Source organism: Spermophilus citellus, assembly GCF_964194105.1.
Source record: "Spermophilus citellus genome assembly, chromosome: 9".
NCBI lineage: Eukaryota > Metazoa > Chordata > Mammalia > Rodentia > Sciuridae > Spermophilus > Spermophilus citellus.
This window is the reverse complement of record NC_138191.1, coordinates 85,297,983-85,315,945: the sequence shown is the minus strand read 5'-3', so window position 1 is coordinate 85,315,945 and position 17,963 is coordinate 85,297,983. Positions and strand designations below refer to the sequence as shown.

The following is a 17,963-nucleotide window of genomic DNA, read 5'->3' as shown; positions in this document are numbered from 1 at the left end:
TTCTCAGTGGCTATAAAAATGAAATTGCCTAGGAACTTGGTTGAAGTGACTAAGAATGAGGCAAATGGTGCTTCGCGGTAGCCCAGAGCTTTTGCAGGCAAACTTTGTGACTCTTCTTTATTAAGCAAATGTTTACAGAACACCTACCATATGCCAGGCACTGCTATAGGTGCTGGAGTAAGTGGTAAGTAAAATCTTAGAGGTGTCTATGCTCAGGGACTTTTATTCCAGTGGGTGTGCCAGACCATAGCAATGCCCGGGAGTGATTGTATCTATCAGAGGAAAAGGGTAAGGAAAGGAGGACGGAGGTGCTGTTTCACATAAGATCATTAGGGACAACCTTATGAGGAGAAGACACTTGAAGGAAATAAGGGAGGGAACCACAGAAATATCTAGAGAAAGTATTTTCCAGGTAGGGGTAAAAGAAAATATCCCCCGAGGAGTATGTATGCTTGGTCATGTGACAGGGGCCACATGTAAATGCAGCTCTTTTTTAAAAATGAGGATTTTCTGTTGATAATGATTATACACATTGTTATAAAATGCATTTGAAAATAACACATTAAGAAAGAAGTCCCGTGACCACTTTAAAAACTACGTGTAAAGGCATAGAGCAATATTTTCTGTCATAAATCTTGCTCCCAGTAGAACCATCACAGAGTTGAAACAATATACTTCACACATAATGTACTGTAACTGCTTTTTTAACAACTGAAAATGTACAGAAAATGGTATTTTGACTGTCTATCTTTAGTCTTCAGCTGTTGCTGTCACGATTCAGAGATTTGGACCTCTGCCCGAGGAGGCACATTTCTTTAGCTGTAAGAATCTGATGGAATCCACAACTGTAATCATAGGCAGTGATTTTGGAATATGAATCCCTTTTTATAAGGGGGGGGGATGTTGGTGTTCATTTTTTACTTCATGTGACTCTCATTTGTGTTCTCAATGTGCTGTACTTGGACTTTGTTCACATTTTAATGAAGTGAAAAAAATTTTTGGCTGCAGTATATAACAAGTAGTGTCCATTTATTTTAATGGATGCTATACCAACAAATTTTGATATATGTCAGGAAATCCTGAAAATTAAACCCAGAAATGGTGCTAGGCAGAGATAGGAAGGAGGAATTAGAGTCTATGTATATTACTTTGGTGGTTGATGTGAATTGGCACCTTCTTCTAAGAGTTCATCAAATTAAGGAGAAAATTTTAGAGATAAAACAAAAGTAGAATTATTAATAATGTAGTCTCTTACCTCAAACATTTCTAAATTACCAAAAATAAAATGAAAATATTGGTTGTAACTAATGGAGCACAAATCAAATCATTTCAAATTCCAGCCTAGCATTTGCAAAACCTGTGTAGATTTCACACCAGATCACTGTTCATAGTAATGATAGTCATGAGAATTATGTACCTAACCTCAGAGTACTCAAATATAAATTTCTGAACTTTCTATTAGAAGGTAAAAGAGGCTAGAATAGAATCGTAAGACTGTATTTCTATCCTGAATACTGAAGATAAGAAAGAAAGTGAAGGAGGCACGTAAGAAAATTTTTATATTTTAACAACACAAGAAAGTCAAATGAATTTTAATTTTGAATTACAAATTAATAAAGTGCTAAGGCACACTAAGTCAATATTTTCTCTTCCAAAATTGACTTGACTGATATAAAAAGCATTCAGACAAAATTAGTTTTAAAAAATAACTCATTAATAAAATTAGTTTACTTCCTGGGTAAAACTAATTTTGTCAAATATTCAAGTTCCTTTGTGATGTACTAAAATATGGCATTTATGAAGACACAAAGGGATTCTAGTTTAAGGATATAACAATTATAATTGGCAGATTTTTAATATGGTGGGTTATATTTTTGCTGAGAGAATATCTATTTATTTTTTCATTTTTCCTTTTCAGTGATACAGAGTGGATTAAAGTGAATGTTTTGAGTTCAATGGCCTTGTGTTCTTATTCTTATTAACTAGGTGACCATGGATAATTTGTTGGAACTTTATAATTCATTTGTTCCATCTGTACAGTGTAGATTATTTGCTTCAAAGGGATGTTATATAATTGAATATGATCATAATGTATATCAAGTGCCTTATACATAGAAAACTCTCAATAAATACTATTTATCATATCTTATTCCTCAGCTGGCTCTCTTTCTCCTTCTGCTTCTTTTATTTCTCCCTCATTCTGGGAAAGGGCTGGATCAGATCCTTTCCTCAGAAAGAACCAACTCTGCTCATCTCTTCATTTTTAGCTTTCTAGCCTCTACAACTCAGAGACGATAAATATTTGTTGTTTAAGTCACTTCATCTATGATACTACCAGAAGTAGTAGGGTTCTAGTATGACAAATACTTTAAATTATAGGAATGGCTTTGGAATTTGATTATGCACAGAGACTGGAAGAGATTTGAAGTGCGTGGTAGAAAAGTTCTAGAATGTCTTTAGGAGACAATTGATAGAAATATGAATGTTTGTGGTATTTCTGATGAGGTCTATGGAGGAAATGAGAAACATCTCATTGTAAACCAGAGGAAGACGATCCTTGTTAGAAAGTGGAAAATAACTGGCATAATTGTATTTTTGTTTTTGTTTATTTGTTTTGCTTTGTTTGGTTTGGAAAACAGAACTTAAAAGTGATGAACTTGATATTTAGCTGAAGAGATTTCTGAGCAAAGTGTTGCAAATAAATTCTGTTTTCTCTTTGGTGATTATAGTCAAATATGGAGAGACAGATCAAAGAGGTATTATTAATAAAAAATTAACCAGAACTTGAAGATTTGGAAAATTTCAATATATTTATATTTTAAAATATGAGAAACCATGTTCTGGGAAGGAGGTCAAGGGTATGAGTGAATGACACCTTGTTAAAAGGGTATGCAAATCATGGATACAATCAACTTATCTTGTAAAAATGCAAAGAATTGAGGTATAGTTATGCAGCAAAGATCTGTGGAGGAATCTCTTGTCTGATGGTGTATTGCATTTGAAGCCAACATGATTTTTGAGAGTTTTATATCATGCAAAACACTACTAGCTGGATTGAAAGATTTTGAACTTGTTTGGTATCTATGCCCCCTTTATTTCTTCCAACTTTTCCCTTTAAGAATAGGAATGTCTAATCTATGACTGTTTCACCATTGTATTTTGGAAGCAGATAATCTGTCTGGTTTTACAGTTCATTGATGGATAGGAACTTTGTCCTAGGATGAATTATACTCCATGTTTTACCCATAACTGATTTGGATGATTTAAATGAGACTCAGAACTTATGTCGATACTGGCTTGACAAAGACTTTTGGAGATGTTTGGATGGGGTGAATGTATTTTGTGTATGAGAAGGACATGAATTGGGGGCTGAAGGACAGACCGTTACAGGATGACTTGTGCCACTCCCCAGTTCATATATTGAAGTCTGTGTTAGTTTGAATCTTCAGTGTTCCTGAAAGTCCAGTGTTAAGACTTTGTCCATAGCATGGCAGTGTTGTGGCAGTTGGTGGAAGGTTTAAGAGGTGGGGCCTCTTAAAAGTCTTCAGGTCTGTCATGAATAACTAAAAAGAACAAATAAAAATTTTTTAAAAAACACAAAATTTTCATTTAAACATTAAAAAGAAAAAAAGTCTTCAGATCATTTAGGTCATACTCTCAAAGGGGACTGTGGAGCTTGCTCTTCCTCTCCCTCTCTTTTTCACTTTCTCACCATCAGGTGAATGTTTTGTTTCCACTAAGTGCTTCCCCTGTTATATATCACCACAGGCCTAAAGCAATGGGATGAACCAGTCATGGACTAAAATCTCTAAAATTTTGAGCCAAAATGACCTTTTCTCTTCCTTTGAAAGTTGTCTAACTCCGATACTTGTTATGGGAACAAACAGAACACCAACTAACACAAAGTTTTAAGCCCCAACCCATCAGAACAGATCTTTACAGAGAGTATCAAGTTAAAAATGAAGTCATTATGGTTGGCATTAATTCAGTATGGCTGATGTCCTTATAAAAAGGTGTGATTCAGATACAGAGATATGGATAGAGGGAAGATAATGTGAAGAGACAGTTGGAGAAAGCACCCATCTATTAAACCTGGGAGAGAGGGCTGAAACAGATTATTACCCTTACAATGCACAGAAAGAACCAGCTTGGTCAATACCTTCTCATGGATGTCCAACCTCCAGAGCTGTGAGATAATTAATTTCTGTTGTTTAAGCAACACAGTCTTCTTCACTTTGTTATGGTAGTCCTTGTCTCAGCAAACTAGTATGCCCTCCCCCACTACTATTGTATATGTCAGAAGTTCAGCCTTTTATGAGGGTTACCTAAACTCTGTGACCTAGGAATAGTTGAAGAGGTATACCTATTTATGATGTAAAAAGAAAGATATTAGAGCACATTTTTGAAGGGCTTATGTGGCTTATTCATTGTAATTCCAGGTGGTAGAACTGTGCGACCAGTGAGGACACATTACTTGGAGTCAAAATTCTGTTCAATATAAAGAAAAACCAACTTGTTAATTACAATTAAAACTATGCAGAACTTTACCTTTGTTCCAGTTAGAATTCAAGGAGAGGTAAAATAGATGGATGTTTTATGTGTTTGTTCATTTTTTAAAAAAATTATTGGTATGTGTCATTGGATGGGTATTTACATTCCTTTGATATTTTTTGAAAGGTCAAAGGTCTAACTATGAGCAAAGAATAGGGACTGACAGGGTAGACTAATGAAAAGAAATGCAGAATTCAGAATAAGAATATCTCTCCATATTTAATTTTGTAGGATAGTTAGAATGAGGATAATCCACATGAAAGGGAGAAGGACCCAATTACTGAGACAAAAGAGAATTCTTTGTTGGTTTCCTTTAAAAGATGAGCAATTGAATAAGGTGGCAAATAGGTTCATAGTTATGATTAGAATTGGATTGTGATAATTCTGCCATTATACTGTAAGTACCATGAGGGCAGAGATCGGTCTAGCTTACTCAACATAATGTTCCTGAGACCAGCTCAATAAATGAATACCTAATGTTCATTCATATTCCTGTGTTTTAAAATATTCATTTATCATGATCAAGTATTTTAGATATGTATGAAATAATTTAAGATAAAAAAGTTATAAGGCAACCATTACCAGTTATCATCCCTTTCCTGCTGTTGATAATTTACCACACTTTTATGTATCACTAAACAAACTATTGCTTCTTAGTTTATTTTCCAAGTTTACTAAAATAACATATTTCATGACTCTTTCTTTCAATGTTAAATTTCTGAGATTCAATTATACAGTTGATTAATTTTTATTGTTGCAGTTGTTTTATGAATGTATAACAATTGATTTGTCCATTCTCCTATTGGTGAACAATTAATTTGTATTCAGTTTGTTGTTAATATAAACAGTACTGCCTTGAACTTGACACCTGGTGGTCATGAGTGTTTCTAGGACATATTCCTAAGAGTCCTAAGAGAAATGAAGTCTCAACTAAACTAGATCGTGTCAAGTTGTTTTCCAAAGTGATCATAGCACATGTAACTAATGTTTATGAGACCTCATTGTGTCACAGGCTTGCCAACACTTAAAATTGCCAGACTTTAAATTTGTACTAATAGGGTATGTGTAAAATATCTCCCATGTGATATCATTTTGCTTTTTTAAAAGTTAAATTAAGCTATATTTTATTTAAAAATTAGCTAACACAGAAGAATAAATTGTGCTCCTTACACTAAGGGTATAGAGTTTTTGTGAGGCATGTACATGTCAGAAAGCAATTACTTTCTTAAATAGTATACTAAGTATTCCAATGGAGATTTATTCTGTGTGTATCATCAAATGTGAAATAAACAAAAAAGGTGGTTGACAATAATGTTATGTGGGAAAGTTGATCAAGTCAACTGTAATAGAAATTTCATAAAGCTTTATAAGACTTTGATTTTATGTTTAGTAACAAATATGCAAAGAAAAAACTTGGCTTTCTAAAGAAATAGAAATCCTGTTCTTGGCACAAGGTGTCTATTCAGTAAGTATATGTTTGAAGAATGTATAAATTAGTAGAAATATAAAATGAGGAGGAGGAGAAAACAGAAGATGTTCCTTTCAGACTTCTATATTTTGAAGCATTATCATGACATCATGACAGCAATGAAGAAAGGAGACTGTCGCTTTGGAAAGCCGTCAGGAGAAGAGATACAAATTAGGAGGCAATTGGAGTCCACTGCTAGAAGAGGTTCCCACTAAATAACTACAAATGGCACTAAACCTTGTATTGTTCATCAGTAATATCATTTCTCAGTAGCATTGAGGATTAATCACAGCAGAAGTAAGCATTAGGAAATGACCCTTGGTGGTTCAAGATGCAATACCTACAAATTAAGCAAATACTAACATCAAGGTTATAAACAATGAAGTTTTGAGAAGAGAGTTAATGAAAAGGGTTATAACTATAAAACCAATTTGGAAATTTCATAATTTTTCTTATGATATTAATCTATTAAAGGTTTGGTTCTATGTTAAGATAGGGGTAATAGGTTCCATTCTGACTCTACTTCTAGGTATAGCTTTAAGTTTGGGGAACAATGCAAAGTATAACTGTTGGAGAATTTTTTATGTTACCACTAATAGGTAGATTGGGAGAGAAGACTTAGAAACAAAATTTGAAAACTGGGCTAAAATCTTGAACGGATATTTAACCAAAGAGGATATACAGAGAGCAAGTAGGCACATAGAAGGATGATTAATATTAGTCATTAGGGAAACAAAAAATAACACCCATATAAAATACCACTGTACATCTATTGGAATCACTAAAAATATTATCAAGAAGAAGGGTTGGTAAATATGTAGAACAACCAGAGCCTTCATATAGTTAGTAGGAATGCAAAATGATATTATAATCATTCTGGAAAACAATGGGTGAATAACTGAACAAGTTGTGTCACACCCAGACAATGAAATGCATTTTGGCAATAAAAATTAGTGAACTAATAATAAATTTGAAAATTCAAAGACATTATGCTGAGTGAACAAAGATGGTCTCAAAAGCTTAAATATTGTATGATTCCATTTAGCTGACACTATTGAAAAGGTACAAGTGTCACGATAGAGAACAGGTGGGGGTTTCTAGGAATTAGGGGTGACAGAAGATTGTGAATATGAAGGTGTAACAGGAGAGAGGTTTCTTGGAGATGAAATAACTATTCTACATCCTCATTGTGGTAGTGATTGCATGAATCCACACCTGTGTTAGATTTCATAGAACAGTGTACTGAGAGTAAGAATATGGTCAGTTTTATTTCATGATAAATTGAAACAAAACAAAGATGAAAATGTAATCAAGGAAGTGTTCTAAAATAGATTCTTCTTAAAAGTCTTTGCTATAAAGTTTAGCATGCTTACATACAAAATATCTCAATATGAATTTAAATATGCTAATATTGCATTGTTTTAGTGATATGAAATATTTACATGCAATTAGAGTTACTTCTTAATTTTAGGATTTCATGGAAAGTCTTGATAGAAAAAAATTCTATTTTCTTCATTATAAACCAGAAAGCCATCATCATTAATGCTACTGGATTTACAAATATTTCTTTTTTTAAAATATTTTTTAACAGACATTTTACTTTTCCTTTTTAAAATAACTTTATTTATTCATTTTCATGTGGTGCTGAGGATCGAACCCAGGACCTTGCACGTGCGAGGCAAGCACTCTACTGCTGAGCCATAACCCCAGTCCCAAACAAAGATTTCTAATATAAACATATTTAAAATTAGAAAAGATGGTGGAATGAGATGGACATCATTACTCTAAGTACACGTATGAAGACACGAATGGTGTGAATATACTTTGTATACAACCAGAGATATGAAAAATTGTGCTTTATATGTGTTATATGAATTGTAATGCATTCTGCTGTCATATATAACAAATTAGAATAAAAAGAACTACAAAAATTAGCAATATATGCAGTGAATAAACAAATATTGACATTAAGTGAGGCAATTTTGATCTGACTCACTATTTCTGAAGCATTTTTTGAAATATTGTTATGTTATGTACCATTTAAAAAGTCTTTAAAATATTAATTTAGGACAATCTTATTGCTGTGAAATAGTTTGCAAATGTGAATATGAAACAAATCCCTACATACTGTCTTTTCAGGAGTAATGGAATGGTTTTAATTTCATTTCATTTTCATATGTTGGTACACTCTTTCTATAATCTTCGTAGCATCACAGTAAATTAGAATTATGTAATTATTTGCCTTTGAAATCTTTAACGATGGATCAATATTGCATCATTCTTTTCTTACCTAATTCATAGAAGACTGCAAAACGATAGAACCTACTTAAAAGATAAAAGCTCATGTTAGAAAAAGAGGTCTTCCCAAATATGGCTTTGTTTCTAACATTGAATGCCTTTGTCCTTGATATTTTGTTCATTTGAAATCACCCTCTCAGGCAATTTGCTGACAGGCTGGTATTATCTCTGGGAACTAGAGTACCCGCTTTGGTACAGTTTTTAAAATACCTACCATGGGAACAGTTTCTCTTCTTGCATTTAAGGATCTGACTCATCCTTGCTAATATAACTTGATGTTAACAATGACCTAGGAAACAAAGAGAGGAACTTCCTTAGCATTTTTCTTCTGCATGATCTTCCTTCTCAGAATGTGCTTTGTGAAAGAAGCACCTAATTACTCTGCCAATACCAGAAAGCACTATGAGGAGAGAGTTTGGCAAGTCTATCCTACTAGTATACCACTTAATGAATAGACTACAACACCTATATTCTACCTGTGCACTACAGTAAGGATGTGAATAACAACAATAATAATTTTAAAAAGATAGTTAAAATGATAAGCATTATCTCTTGCTATAACTGGAGAAAGTGATTTTTATCCAGTTTTGTTTGATGCCCCCTCCCTTTTGTTCTTCACGGAGAAGATCAGTGATTTACTCATTCAAAGTATTAATTTAAATACTTACTATGGGGTAGGCACTGTTCTGGAGTTAGGACTATAGAAATGAGTGAACAAAAAAGTCGTTTCCCTTATAAAACTTAACTTCTAAGGGAATTAAACAGATGATTAGCAAGTAATTAAATGATATTTATTATCTTATATATGGTGACAAATACTATTGAGAAAACTAAGTCAAATAGGGGAGATTGTAGTTTTAAAGAGGGTGACTGTGTGAGGACTCATGAAGAAAGTACTATTTAGGCAAGTGTTGGAAGAAGATGAGGAAGCAGACCATGCAGATGTCTTGGGAAAAAGGATGCTTGAACAACATGCTCAGTGAACAAGGTCAGTATGGCTGGGGCAGAGTGAGCTTGGGAGAGTAGAAGGAGGTTAAGTCAGAGGGGTACTTCAGATGGGGATGGGAGGGCCCATGTTGGTCCCCAAGGACTATTTTGTGACTATTCCACTGAGTTTTGAGGCATCTCTGGAGAGTTTTGAATGGGCAGTTCTTTCCTGACACTACAATTTCTAAGAAACATGTCATCATGCTTAAGCATCTACATACAGGCTTCCCACCTCTTCCCTAGGAATCAGGTGTCATTACTAAGAGGTGCAGGTTGTAAGTGATTTTTTTTTTTTTTTGGAGCGCCAATTCACTAATGATGAGTGATTACGTAGCATCATATGGATAAATGTGAAGCATTCACATCATTTTATAAAGACAGCATGGTAGATAATGTTAGACTCAGGACACCTAGTTCTTGTGAGGATAAACTGCCAGTGGTCTGACTAGAGCACTCTGGGAGTGTATGTTTCCTTGCCTGTCCCATTAGTGGTGTTCTCTTATGACAATATTGTGTGGCATTGGTGAAGTATAACAGAATGGATGCTATAATAAGAGTGGGAAGACCTGGGTTTGATTATTGCATCAACTCCTTAATAGCTATATAATTTTTTATTTTGTTGTTCTTATCTGAAAGTGGACAAAATAATGTACATTCAATAGCGATTGAATGCCTGCTGTCTGCCAGACTGTCTCACATACTAGAAATACAGACTCAGCCCAGCCCTGAAGGATCTCACAATATAAAGAAGTCAAATCAACAATTTCAACTGTGTTTGTCTGAGATGTTTAGGAAGGTCAAATGAAAACAATTCTTGGAATGCTTGTTGCCATGTCTATACCCAGTAGGTCTGTACTAAATGTAAGTTATATCTCCATAACCCTTTATTGTGGGAGCGGATAGTGATGGGGATTTAACCCAGGGCTTTGAGTGAAACCTGGCCTCAGGTTTCAACCACTGAGCTACACTGCCAGCCCCATAATCCCTTTCATTCTTGAGATTTCTCGGTTAATGTGTTTTCCCGAGATGTCTAAATTTAAACTATTTTCATTCAGTTGATGTTATATAACATCAATCATATTAGAATAATCCTTTAGCTCAGTTCCTTAAAACTGAAATAGAAAAATTGGGAGAAGTTGTGATCTGCAGAGATGTGTAAAGCCATGTGTTTGTTTTATATGGTGGCTGGTGTTCATTCATACTCATTACATTGCCTTTCACTGAAGAAAGGGCATTTAAGTGTCTTTAATTGAATAGAGCCTCATGGCAGTACTCAGATGATATTTATTTTATCAAAAAGGAACTAGATAGTGAAATAATATCATTAATAATTTACTTGTTAATATTGATAGTCTAAATTCTGTCTTCTCAAATATCCTGCTTTGCATTTGCAGTACATGAGAGTAATGTTATTTTGAAGTCAGTGTTATGCAGGTAAAATATCATTACAAACTACAGTTTTATGTTTGTAAAATGCTTTAGTTTTATGAGGGTTGAAAAATTCCAACTCAGAGAAAATGTATTCCAAGTCAATCTTTAAAGTTCAATGGATACTAAATATAAAGAGAATGTAATTATTTTCATCTTAACTGATTTTATTACAAAGCTGTTGACTTTAAAAAACATTTTAAACCATAATATTATGTTCCTACTACAAATTTATAATTGTCTTTGCTTATAATTAATTGGCTTTCCTTTTCAATTTAGCAAAATGGAATGTTTTCAATCTTCATAATATTTGTTAGTAATACATTATTTGATTGTTATTGACTCTATAATTTCATTTAAAATTTTAATATTATTTTACTATGATAAATTCTTGATTCTTATTGCTTTGATAGAAGATGGATATTGGAATTTTCATTATTTAATACTAAGACATAGTTATAGTTAGAATTCTCAAATAATTCATCGGGCAAATATTTGTACACTGATAAACTGAGAATTATTCATTCCTCCTTTTGAAGTGACAAGTGCCAAGGATTATATATGGACAGGAAGGTTTTTCGCTTTACTTGTTAGCTCCTTCCTGGATACTACACAGGGGCCCATAAATATTATTTGTTTTCTGTCCTGTTCTCTTCAAAACAGTATTTTTTTGCTAAAAATTTCAGGCCGTTTTCTTTTACTGTGCTTTTGTTTACTTTTTCTTAGCATCTCCTTCTTCTTGCCTTATTGACTCATGTTTGACATTAGCATTTGACTATGTTCCCCTCTCCCCCAACTTTGGCATTTTGATTCGTGAAACAAACTTTCATGCATTTACCTGTCAACATGCATTTTTTTCTTCCCATCAGTGATAAAGAATTCAGATTTTTGCACTGGCTGACTATCTTTTTGATTTTATATTTCAGTGAACTGTCTTTGATACTCCTGAATATTTTTTAGAATTAGGGTTAATGGACTTTCCATATTTGTGAGAACCTTAGTTCTTAGGATGATTCTAAAATCATCTTTAACTGGGACATTGGAATAGGATGTAAGGTGGAAACAATGATGTGGAATGTCACACAATATCTCATGAATTGGCAATAAGGATGACAAGGTATATAATGGCACTGTTATTTTGCTTTCGGTGAGTTTACATCAGCATTTTCTGTTATGAACCCCAATTTCTACATATAACTAGATCTGCATTGTGACAATTGCCATAATATTTTTGGAAAGAAATCCCTAAAATACTCACTGTATTTTGGCAGCTTTGAAAAGTAAATATGAAAAGTAGCTTTAGTGAGTTCAAATTGCTATTTTATTTTTATTATTAAATCACTTTAAGTAATAGCAGAATCACATTATCTCATTTCCCAATTTTCAGTCCTATTTTTGTTGGGGATGAGTATCAAATTGACTTTTCATAATAGTAGGTAGCATCAGCCATATCTTCTCCCATGATATTATTAATAACAGGTCTTCTCAAATAGGACAGTTAAAATATTTCCATATATTAAAAAAAATATACACTAGGGTCTGTTTGGCCAAAATCACAACTTTGTTATTGGATTAAAGAGCATTCAATTTGGAATCAGAAAACCTGAGCCTTAGTTTTGGTTGTGACATCAACTCAGTATGACTTTGCATAGGTCACTTAGTTCTCTTAACTGTTTCCCTGCTTTGGAATGAGGAGATGAACCAGGTGGTCACTAGGATTCAGCACAAGTCTAAAATTCCATGATTATGTTTTTATTCATAATGTATTTTAGTTAATTATTGGAATATATTTTTTATTAGTTGCTCAAGAAAATACAATGATCTTGACATATCATACATTTGATTCAAATGGGGTATGAATATTGATAAGCTTTCCCAAGGTAGTGCCTGTTAAAATCGGAAGTTTAAGCCTTTCCTATTAAGCTTGAACCACTTCCCCATGATCTGGTGTGGGATGATTGTCCTATGTGTAGGTGATGATCTGCTCTTACTTAGACTGTGAGATATTTAGCATGTTTTAAGACAGAGTATAATCTGACATATATGAATGATTTTATGAGGGTGGAAGACCTTACCCATTAGTAGAGCAAATGAATGTCTTCCCTTTTCACCTAAATTGTACTATGAATCATCCCTTGCCTTTCAATCCTGCTTTCTAGCCCGAGTCTGCTTTGTCATATTTATTTGAGATCAGGGTGGTCCTGGTGAGAATCATTACTAGTATAGACATTTCACAACATTCAGAAACTTCAAGCACCATGATATATATTGTTTCTATGTAAATTTGCTTTTTATTTATTTTTTTATTTTTTTTAATTTTTTTTTATTGGTTGTTCACAACTTTACAAAGCTCTTGACATATCATACTTCATACATTAGATTGAAGTGGGTTATGAACTCCCAATTTTACCCCAAATGCAGATTGCAGAATCACGTCGGTTACACATCCATAATTTTACATACTGCCCTTTTAGTAATTGTTGTATTCTGCTACCTTTCCTATCCCCTACTATCCCCCCTCCCCTCCCCTCCCTTCTTCTCTCTCTACCCCATCTACTGTAATTCATTTCTCTCCTTGTTTATTTTCCCATTCCCTTCCCAACCTCTTATATGTAATTTTGTATAGCAATGAGGGTCTCCCTTCATTTCCATGCAATTTTTAAATTTGCTTTTTAAAGTATAGAAGCTGCATGCCAGTACTAAATAAAATGTCAAGTTATAATGATCTGCTTTTGGACTTGAGATGTATTTTGGACTCCCGTGTCCATATGTGTCACTTACAGTCCTTGTGAACACAGTGCGCACACGTCTCAAGTAGGCATATATCTACCTACCTGCACACTCACCAACACATATGTGGTGGCTGACTTTGGACTCCCACTTTAACTGGGAGCACTCATTTTCTCAGTTGTTTCCTGCAGTTCAGTTGTGGAAGCTTTGCCTTTATACTCAACATAGAGTGGCTGCTGTGGACAACAATGAGCTTAAACAGAAGAATGAGAGTAATGTTTATTGGAATAAAAATTAGGCTTGAAATTCCTTGGGGGAAGGAACCAAATCTAATGTTTTCTTGTTCACTGACATTTTTTATATTGATGCTGTTCTGGATCTTTTAGAGAAGGGAGGAAAAAAAATCAGCAAATGAGCTCTTTGAATCAGAAATGGAATTTAGAAGGCTGTTTTATGGAGGCTTTTTGACAATCCTTGATTTATTCTGTTCGTACTGTGATGAGAAGAGTAGCCTCACACGTTTTGTGAAAAATCTTAGAGATGGAGGATGTTTTTAAGGGGGAAACAGAGAGCAGTTGTTTAAATAATCTTGGGCCAATAGCATTTGGTAGGTGGAGTTACTGTTGTGTGCATTTCAGAGCAAGATAATTCTGAATGAAGACTTTAAACATTTCACATGCTGGACGGATTCTAGTTCTGTTCTTTGTGCAAATAAGTGACTAGGTGACTAACTGGGTTTGGCTTACTATCGGGTAATGTATGCAGCTCATTTGATAAGATTTTAAAAAAATACATGTAAAGGATTTATCAGGAGCCCTTATGAATATTTCATGAGTTGATATATTCAGCTGAATGAATTCAGTGAGTGTCAGTGTGTAGCTTGCAGACAAACCTCATCCACAAGGAGGCTACTGACATAGGAAGCACTTTGGCGCATTTTCAGAGGCAAAGCCAGCCTGATAAAGCTCCTTGTGACAGCCTGACTTGCCATTCTTCGAGTATGCTGCTCTTGCTCTGAGCAGCTCCAACCTTGGAGCCACAGCTTCCCAAATTAAAGAGTTTGCAGACTTATCAGCCTTTTAACCTACAGCAGTGTCTCTGCTATGTTTGAGGGGTTTGCTTTGGAATGGTGAAAGCTAGCACTCCATACAAGACATGACAGCAAAAAATTTTTCAAAGGAACTTACTGCTTCTGAGTCTGAGGTTTGCATTAAGACTTTCAAGGAGCAAATGCACTTAGAACTTGAGCTTCCAAGACTACCGGGAAACAGACCTACATCTCCCAAAATTTCTCCACGCAGTTCGCCAAGGAACTCACCATGCTTTTTCAGAAAGTTGCTGGTGAATAAAAGCATCCGGCAGCGTCGTCGCTTCACTGTGGCTCATACATGGTAAGACGGGACATAGAGATATCTCTAGTGCTTTTCATATTCATTAGCAGCCGTGGTTTAGAAATGTTGAAAATGGGAACGTTTTGAGTTTTGTTCCAAATAGCACAAGTGTGAAATGAATGGAGAGACTGGGTCAGCTGAAGAAATCATAAATGCACTGTGTGCTAAATTGTCATGGTGCTACCTGCTGTTTCCAAATAAAATGTATCTCTAACTGTAGAGATTCCTTAAAATTGCTGCTTATAAAAATATGTAGCTAGTTCTAGAGTCATGCAGTAATAAAGGAGTTTTTAGAAGTGAGATTTTTGTTTAGACTCTGTTAAAGTGATAGGTGACTTTTTTTGTTTGTTCTGTGGTTATTGATGATTTTGTAATAGTATATTTTGGGTACTAGAATGAATATTCTCATATTAGTTCTAATTTATTTGTTAAAATGATACATAAAGTCCAACTTAAGCTATAGTATTCCCATATTTTATAGTGTACAAGCCCCTGAGTTTTTGATTTATTGACTTTTATCTTTGCACTACTTAAGGGAAGGAAAACTAAGTTACTACTTCTGAATTGCACAGTTAATTACTTTTATTTATGATTCCAAATTGCTGCTATGTTTAAGAACCTGTTGTTTTAGAAAGTAACTTAAAATTTATAATGTTTTGAAAATGCCAAGTAAATAAATTCAGGAACCCTCTGCAAATATTGCACCCAGCCTGCCACCTTGAATATATGTGCTACAAGAAATGTAAATACAGTAGAATGACTTCCTTAAACCAGCCTGATAATGTCATGTAAGGAAAAGCACAGTGAAATTAAATAACCTGGACCTGTAAAATCTAGGCCATTTCAGATTTCTTTGAAGGATATATTTTCTTTCAGATCAAGGTACCCTTCAAAACTAATTATGTGTCCTTCAGTTTTATTTAATAGGGACCATAGCATTAAAGGGAGCTGGTGCCTCTTAAAGGCAATTCTAACACATTGATTTTGTGTCTGCACACTAGATTGCCAATCAGCATCACAAACTGAGGATATCTGATTTTCAAAAATTAATATTCACTTGAATTGTTTTCTACTCATCTGAAATGTTTGTCTGCCTAATCTACTGCATAGCATATTGGCAAATTAAAGTTACCCATAGAAAGATGTAGCTTGCTTTTGATGAACACCACATGGTTTGCCAATGTGTACTTTGGCTAAATATGATATGGTTATTCTTGTTTTCTGACTGTGGACTGTTATGTATCTGTTTGCTTTTTTGGGGAGTTTTTTAAACATCTCCTTGATGAATTAAATCTTATTATTATTTTAGAACATGTGATTACTTTTTCAAAACCTACCGATGGTGATAACATTTGTAGAAAGAGAAGGTTTATAATAAAAGTATGTACTGATTCAAAGAAATCCTCTTTCTCATACTTTACCCCTAACAAGATGTGTATTTTCAAGTAGTTTGTTGAGTAGTAGTATAACTGAATAGGGTAAGATAAATAGAGTATTCCTTATTAGTTCTCACGAAAGGAACATATAGAAAATATGTAATTGATTAATATGTGCATATGCCTTACTACTCAAATGAATATTTAACCATTAAATGATGGTAAATATTTTTAAAACTGTGGTAATATTTTCCTTAAGATAGTTTCAATTCTTGAGTATAATAATGTGACCTTTATTTTTCTTAGAATAGATTTTTTTTTTGATGTGCTAGGAACAGAGAGCTATAAATACTGGTGTTTCTTTTCTTTTCAAAATAACCCAAATTTTAGAATGATTAAAGAGCCAGTTTTACTCATGCATTATACAAATTTCCTTGCTGCAAGTTGCAAAAAGAACAATTTAATGATATCTTGAGGTAACTTATGCTAATAAAATGATCCTCTTTTAGGTGAGTTAAAACAAAATTTTCCACAATTGCCAAAAAAGAAAGCACATAACTTTGGTATAGTGATCCATAGTATAGGCTTGAAGAATTCATTAATCATCAAACTTATAAAATAACTTCAGTTATGACTATGATTCATTTTCATCCTTTTTCCCCTCACAACCATATACTCCCCTTCTTATGTTTCTTAGTGAAGCTCTATCACAGTTTGCTTCCAGCTCTTGATTAAGTCATCCTTTATATTTATTTCTATTTTTTTTATATCTGACTAAGTGCTTAACAGTTTTCAAGTTAATTTTCATAAAGCAAGCAATAAAAATCTCTTTTTGGAAAATAGACATGTATCTTATCTATTTGAATAATTTCTTTCCAAATATTAAAAGTTATGTGCTGCTTTTTTTGCATATCATATGAAATAGTTACACAAGGAAATAAAAGCATAAGTACTTTATTTTTTGCCTCTTTGTCATAAAGAAGTGTAACCAGCCTTTTATGATCAACGATTGGTATTTTCCAAACCATCTATTTAAGTCAGAAATTCCAAGATATGCACTTAGAAGTCTCTAAAAACATGTTATTACTTTACAGTAGACAGTAGGCTTCATTTAAGGGAATTGGATTGTTTTGATTCCAGCATCAAAATTAAAGTAATTTTCATGATGAAGCTAAACAATGCAGAGGATGCAGCTTATATCTTAACCCACTAGACAGTTTTTTAAAATCTTGATTTATTTGTAGATTTCATATTTTGGTTAGATGAATGTGTAGTCCTGGTTTGAGAACCCAAGTTATGAAGTATGAACTAATGGCGGCAGATGTGGGAAACATTTGTGAAATTCTAACTCTTCGATTATTTTTAAAATATCTGAAGAAACATAGATATTCAATGTATTGTTACAATCAGAATATTTATACAATCCCAAATCTGGAAGGGATTTGGGTGATTATCTCACTGCTTCCTTTTACCCTTAGATAGAGCCACAATTACTCCATCTTTGACATAGGGAAATCTGCTCTACTTTTAGGATGGGAGAGAAAAAATTTCTGCATCCTTCCTTAGTACATACACACTTTTACTATTTCATATTCTAGATATTGGAAAATCCTCCCTCATGTTAACCTATATAATTTTTATGTAATATATAATCTATTTCCACCCCCCTCAGTAGATATTAAGAAAAGATTTGTAAGAACCTGCATGAATCTGAAACTCATTATCAACTTGTCC

At 33.7% G+C, this 17,963-nt stretch overlaps 1 protein-coding gene across 7 annotated transcripts in view; it reads left to right on the top strand.

The window, feature by feature from the left end:
• PDE4B (phosphodiesterase 4B) overlaps positions 1–17,963 on the top strand; it is a 540,698-nt gene that overhangs the window by 172,562 nt on the left and 350,173 nt on the right. The window contains exon 1 of one of the 7 annotated variants that reach the window (XM_081308893.1): positions 14,603–14,853. The exons of the other annotated variants lie outside the window; for them this stretch is intronic. Within the exon in view, the coding sequence (XP_081165019.1) occupies positions 14,618–14,853 (236 nt within the window). The 5' untranslated portion in view covers positions 14,603–14,617. Of the gene's footprint in view, positions 1–14,602; positions 14,854–17,963 lie in introns of those variants that run through there. 7 annotated transcript variants of the gene reach the window in all.